Consider the following 6,745-nt stretch of genomic DNA (forward strand, 5'->3'; position numbering starts at 1 on the left):
ATTTAATCAAATGTAAATAATGCTCTTTTTAATTCAGGTTGAATATCTTAATTAGATATTTTGGAGTTATTCCTTACTTTTAATACTTTTAAATATGTTATTAAATGCATGTCGTTTATTGTTAACAACTTTTAAATTCATCTCTCACATTTTTTTGTGTAAACTAAAATAACTATTAAAAAAAACAAAAACCCTGATGATTCTTCGAATTCTTAATGCGCTGTGAGGGTTTAATGGGGAGTGCTTTGCATGCTGATTATAATAACACTTCTTATTATTATAATCAGCATCAGCATAATAAGCAAAAAAAAAAAAAAAGAACCCAGATGATTCTTTGAAATCCTAAAAATGCGCTGCGAGTGTTTAATGGGGAGTGCTTTGCATGCTGATAATTTCCAAACACAAAATGGGCTAAAGAGATCTGTCGACCTTTACTAACAACTAGATAGCCCAAACAATTATATAAGCATGGTTTATGTTGCCTTTCCCTGGCCGTCCTTCAGCAGAGCTGTTCTTCAGCCTGATCGATTATGTACTCAGAAATATGTTAGATGCAGCGGTGAATAAAGAAAAGGCTGTTTAGGCCAGACGTGCCGCTGAGTGTCCCTCCCCTCAAATAAACGCCCGACACCAGGACAAGCTTGTCGATTTTCCTCCTATAGGTTACCGTGGAGATGGCACAACCTGGGTGTCCCCACACATCCCTATGGAAAACACTTGCCCTTTGATGGTGCAACTTTTTTCTCTCCAGACGAAAACTTTTGTTTTGAGACGTGCATTCTTAAATGATTTGTTTGAGGTGTGCATGTTTTAAATGGCTTGTTTGATATGTGGGTGTGGTGGAGGCTCGAGTCTGTGTTTATTGTGGCATGTGGAGTGAAATGCCCCATTATCACCCCCCAAATTCAGTGTGCGTGATCATCGACTTACAAAAAAACTTTTATACGCTTTAATTAAAACCGTGTTTCGGCTGCACATATTGAATGACCCTCAGAGAAAAGCACCACTGATCCGGTTGCTATAACGACACCAAATATTTCAAGCTCTCTCTTCTTTTTCTCTGTCTGCTTCTCTCCTTCTCATAGTAGCGCTTTATTTATACAAATATACTTAGTTATTTTTCCCATGCAGGTTCTAGCTGAAAAATGGGTTGGTTTTAATGTTAATTGAATGAAATAACTATAATGTAAATAATGATTTATGCCATGTGATTTCACAATAGCCCAAATAATCTGCTCATGTGCCAACATAATAGTTTAAAATTTAAAATTAAGGCTTTGCAATATATATATTTTTTTTATTGTTGCTGCCTTATATTTTTGAGTACAATCAACTTGGTTGTTGAAGTCATTTCAACTTAAATTGCATTAAACTGACTTGAAAATGAGTCGAATCGTATACAACTTAAAAAAGTTAATAATTGCTCAACTTATTTGAGTTAAAGCAATGTAAAAACATATGTTGCCATAACTCATTGATCATATAATGCTTTACAGTGTATATTATTTATTATTCGTTATCAATATATACAAACAAAATATATTTCAACAAGAAATGCATCCTCGGTTTATTGCGTCCGCCACAATGAAACTCCAAAGAAACCCAACTGGCTGTTTCTATCCAAATCCCCTGCTGAAGAATAATGAAGACACAAAACACGGAGCAGCACGAGGGGAGTGCGAGACCACCAACCTGACATGGTCGATGCATATTAGAGGGGCACAAAGCTCTAATAAACTTCTCCCGTATCATTTTTAATGGAAAAGCAGCTGCTTCGAAAGCTGATGTCGGATAGAGATCTCTCCCTCTTCTCTCTCGCCCTTTGAAAGCCCCTTTCTTTCGTGTGTGTGTGTGTGTGTGTGATTCTGAAGGGGTATTGCTTTGCTCTTTTCGTTGGCCAAGCACAATTGTGTTATTGGAGATAATTAATTCAATCCCCATCAGAAGGTATTAGGAGCGCCTTGGCCCTGTAGTGCTTTTCCAAACTCAGAATGAAAAGAGGGAGAAGAAAGGTCTACGGGTAGACCCGCTGATGGGCGCTTTGAACTAAAGGGCCGTGCGCATTGTTGTCGAAATTTTGCTCCATAAGGCTGAAGAAAGCGCCGGAGCTTTTGATGGGGCAACGAGAAATGCCACATAAGTTTGAACACTGCCTGCTGATCGCATATGTTGTGCCTTCGTAAAGTCTGGCTCGTTTAAAGACGTGCGTTATAAAGAAATAAAAGCGTTCGAATGTTGCTCAATCACTGCGCCAATTACAAACAATAAAATTCCCATGCAAATATCTCAATTAGGGCAAATTATATGGGAAATAAATGAGCAGTTCGTTATCCCTGTCAGTGCACTCGTTAAGAGGTTTTCCCAAAAACGTGTTAAATATTTTTGCACTGCCCTTGTAATCAGTTGGTTTGTCCTTGGATTATTATTTTTTATTTTTTTTAAGACCGCACATTAATTTCATTATCATCACTTTCTGGTTGACGTATGCAGACCGTGGTTTCTATCATAAAGATTTATAAATTGTTTAAATAAAACAATGTTTCCGATAAAGCATTTGATTGATAAACAAATATACATAATCAAATTTCACCTGGTGCACTCGATAATGGTGTCATGTTTTCTTTAAATTATGTGCATCATCAATAAAATTATTAGAATCAATGGTTCCATATTTCACATTTGTGTTTTATTTAGCGTTTAGTTTTATTTGAATTTGTATTTCAGTTGATCAAACCCATAAACCCAATTTGATTTGTGTAAGCAGGTAAATTCTGTTAGATATTAATAAAATACGAAGCAATTAATTTTATAATGCACTTATGCGCACGAGAGAAGGGAATTTAGATTATTCATTCGTGTTATTAAATCTGTGATTTTGTCATAGTATGCCCTATAGCTAATATTGGATCGTCCCCATTAAAAAGAATAGAATTTTATTTTCTAATGATTTTGAGTGATTATTATTAGCCTATTTTTATATATTATTTGACATTTTTTTCATTATTATTAACCTCACCATTTTTAATTAGGCTAAATATCTCTTTCGCGAGATCTAATTCAATATCGGATAAATCGACCGCACCGGACCCTAATTTTGGGAAAACAATGCGTCTTAATTTTTATTTCGCATTAAAAATAAAAGGCACAAATATAAGCTATATAACTTTATTATCTATAGGCGGCACACGTCGAGATTTCTCAAGCCTGAAGTCAATTATCCATTTTATTTACGCATCGGGGGGGAATTACAAGATAATTAAATGAATTTCACGGCTACTCAGCCAAAATGCGTGTATACAAAATACCATGATCAAAGTCAAATCTGTTCAGGTTCACGTGCCCATCATGTAGGTTACGCTCCACAAAAAGATGATTTGGCCTCTCTATGATATTGTTTAAAATCCCATTTAAAACGAGATCGGATCTTTTATGAAGCGAGTCTTTGAGGCTGCGCGTGTGTTAGACTTGGATTTTCTCTTGGTCTTTTACCAACATCAAGTCAAAACCAGACGGGCTCAGCCAAAATTGCTGGCTTTGAGAGCAGCTTATATTAAAATATCTAGTTATATTTGATTTATCTTATTGAAGTTATTAAGCATGCATTGTTTGGACATAAAATAATGCAAAAAAAAAAAAAAAGACGTGAGATAATCATACTTATTTCTAAAAACGAAACGAAACGAGTTTTTATTTCTTGGAATAATTGCAAATGCAATTTCAACTGAAAAATGCATGCATGAACCTCTGTATAAAAATGTCACAAACGTTTTGCTTGATTAAGAAATACATATTTTTATTCACAATGCATTTCCACCTTGGATTAATTTATTTCAATACAAGATTGGGAAGTGTTTTTTGTCAAAACGAGGTAAGTAAACCCCCAAAAAAAGAATGAGTAAAATGACAACATTCAAATACATCTGCAACAGACAGGGGCTTCGCTTTTATACCAGCAACAAGACCAAAGTTGACCTTCATTCGTGCACGTTGTAACAATGGGGAACTACAAGTTTGGGGGATCACAACAAGTATTTTACAAGCAAATGATTTTAAATACACTAGCAATGTTTGTTTGTTTTTTTTAACTGGGATATACAATCATTGGAAACACTTTACAATATTTTATTATACACATACACATTTTGTTATATTTTAAAGTAACAGTTCTTTTGCACCAAGTGCATGCAAAAAATAAAATAAAGTTTTTTCCCCCGCGTCGGCGACTGACTAAGATGTATTAAGAACAGGCCTGGAATACACACCTTGGTAGTAAGAGGCCTCTAAAGCCGAAGGGTCCATGCTGCCTCTCCCGGCCATGGGCAAGCTGGAAGACATCCCTGAGCCATAGGAGGAATATTGCAACGCTTGTTCATAGGCTTTCAATTCCAGTTTATGCTGTTGCTCGGAAGAGGACATTAAATTATTGATGGAAAACGGGTGGTTGAAGGAGTAATGGGGGTCTCCTTTGAGGTGCAGCTGGGGTTCGTGGGCCATAGAGTGCAGCGAGGACAGGGACGTGGACACGGAGTGCACCTGCGGGCCGGTGCTCTTCAGTTCAGAGTTGGCGGTGCTACCGCTCCTGTGGTCCAAACTGGGAGGACTGGACGACTGGTTTGAGGAGGTTATGGAGCTGGAGTCCATATGCACGGGTTTGGAGCTGGTGCTGTCGCTGGCCGGGGAACCAGAGCCGCTCGACTGGTCTCTCTTTCCGTCCGACCTCTTTCCGTCGGGCAACTTTTTGTCGCATTTAAAGCGCTTCTGCCTTCGCAGGTAACAGCCATTCTCAAACATATTCCCAGAATCAGGGTGCAGGGCCCAGTAGGAGCCTTTTCCCGGCTTGTCGGGTGACCTGGACACTTTGACGAAACAGTCATTGAAAGACAACGAGTGCCTGATGGAGTTCTGCCACCTTTGCTGGTTCTGACGGTAGTAGGGGAACAGGTCCATTATCCACTGGTAAATCTCACTTAAGGTAAGCATTTTGCTGGGTGCCTGCTGGATAGCCATTGTGATGAGGGAGATGTAGGAGTAGGGCGGTTTGGCGTGCGGGTAACTTCTCCTGAAAGTCTTGTTGTCTCTGGCCCGGTTCAGGTTGGGCTGCGCGTATGTCATGGAGCTCATGGTGGGGCTCATGCTGGAGTACGGGTTCAGCGCGTTCATGGAGCTGTGCTGAGCCGTCATGGCGTTCAGGTTGGACGGGCTGAGCGCGGTGCCCATGCTCGACACGCCACCGCTCATCCCGTTCATGGCGCCAGGGCCGCCCGGGGGCATCCCGGCCATGGTGCCCGGGCTCAGTCCGGCACCCAGCGCGGGGTTCGCATAGGACATGTTAAAAGAACTGGAAGTCATATTCCCACTGGTGGACATGCTCATGTAACTGTTCATGTTATTCATGGAGCTCAGCCCAGCGTTCATGCTGCTGTTCGTCATGGGAGAATAAACCTAAAAGAAAAAAAAAAATCGTGCAGCTTTTAAGTAATACATCTGTATTCAGCACTTTTATTCGCATTCATTTAGCATCTTTTCTCTTGTAATTTAGTAGTAAAGAAAATCGTTATGTTATCAGAGTTCATCGATTTAGTTGGTTATAAATTAACAAAAATAATTTCAGGTAACAGCATTAAAAATCGTGAGGACAAATTTAATCTAGATGTAACGATTTTATTGTATGTTCTTTAAAAAAAACGAAATGTGCATTTGCTGAGAAATGGAAACGTAGGACAGTTTTATTGCGTTTAATTAAATGTAATTTTGCAATTACTCAAATTGAACGAGATAAAACACACATAATCTTGTGATGATATACACAATCGATAATAAATTGAATACAAATAGTTTAGCCAGAAAGCATTTTCAAAAAGTTGTTATCATCCCTATAGAAAATAATATTTGATAAACTCTTCCAAGACGATTTTGACTATATTGTCGCTTGCAATGGCATCACTACTGCCACCAAGTGGGTTAATCAATGGCTGATATTTTTATCAGCTTCAGACAACAATTCTGCGGAATATATATTTTACGTTTAATTCCTCCGTTCTAAAAGTGGTTTGTAGCGCAAGCCTCGGGTTCAGTCTGTTGATCCATTATTCACGCGCATGCATCTACAAACTTTCTGACTATCCCCGCAGCTCAGAGTGGCAGTAATAATTGTCTCTCACCTCTTGTGCATCATTATAGTAGCTGCTCCAGTCTGGAGTTTCGTGTCCTTCCATTTTCACTGCGCCCAACATTATGGAGGAAATCCGCAGCTCGTGCACATGCAGTTCGCAGACTCACAGCGCGCGTGTGTGAGTCTGTATGTGTGTGTATGTGTGTCCTGGCACCGCGCGCAGTCACTGGTGGGATGTTGTGCGTGGCTTTGGGTAAAGTGGAAATGTTGGGACCGAACTGGAGATCTTCCCCTGCCTGTTACGTAGAACACGGTACAGCCCACTTTCTATGTCTCATTTGCCTGGATCTCTCTCGTTCTTCCAGGAACACGTCTACTCTGCTGTTTTTAAATAGGAATGACCCGTGTGTTTTATTGCACAACAAGCTTTTATCAGTAAAAAAATAAAAAGGTTAAAAAAAAAAACGATTCATATTTTAATTTCAACACTATTCGAATAAACACTGTATGATGCATAATATTAAATATCCCATACATTTTTGGCACATTCTATTTTTTTTTTCGAATGTAAACATTTTAAATTATTGAAACATTTTATTAGCCTATATTTTTTTTCAAAATAAGGCCAGGACT

At 38.8% G+C, this 6,745-nt stretch overlaps 2 protein-coding genes across 3 annotated transcripts in view; one reads left to right on the plus strand and one right to left on the minus strand.

Moving 5' to 3' along the window:
• Positions 1-177, plus strand: part of mipol1 (mirror-image polydactyly 1) — a 146,341-nt gene extending 146,164 nt beyond the window's left edge. For both annotated transcript variants that reach the window (XM_079832306.1, XM_079832307.1), the window contains exon 14: positions 1-177. This exon is cut by the window's left edge and continues 847 nt beyond it. The gene's annotated coding sequence lies outside the window, so the exon portion shown is untranslated.
• A 3,486-nt stretch (positions 178-3,663) lies between these two features.
• On the minus strand, positions 3,664-6,471 carry foxa1 (forkhead box A1). Its single transcript, XM_079832722.1, has 2 exons — positions 6,162-6,471; positions 3,664-5,442 (listed from the first exon to the last, which is right to left on the minus strand). The coding sequence occupies exons 1-2, from the start codon at positions 6,231-6,233 to the stop codon at positions 4,228-4,230; spliced, it is 1,287 nt and encodes a 428-aa protein (XP_079688848.1). The 5' UTR covers positions 6,234-6,471; the 3' UTR covers positions 3,664-4,227.
• Positions 6,472-6,745: the final 274 nt, after the last annotated feature.

The sequence above is a fragment of the Gobio gobio genome (genome assembly GCF_949357685.1).
Source record: "Gobio gobio genome assembly, chromosome: 13".
In the NCBI taxonomy this organism is placed as follows: domain Eukaryota; kingdom Metazoa; phylum Chordata; class Actinopteri; order Cypriniformes; family Gobionidae; genus Gobio; species Gobio gobio.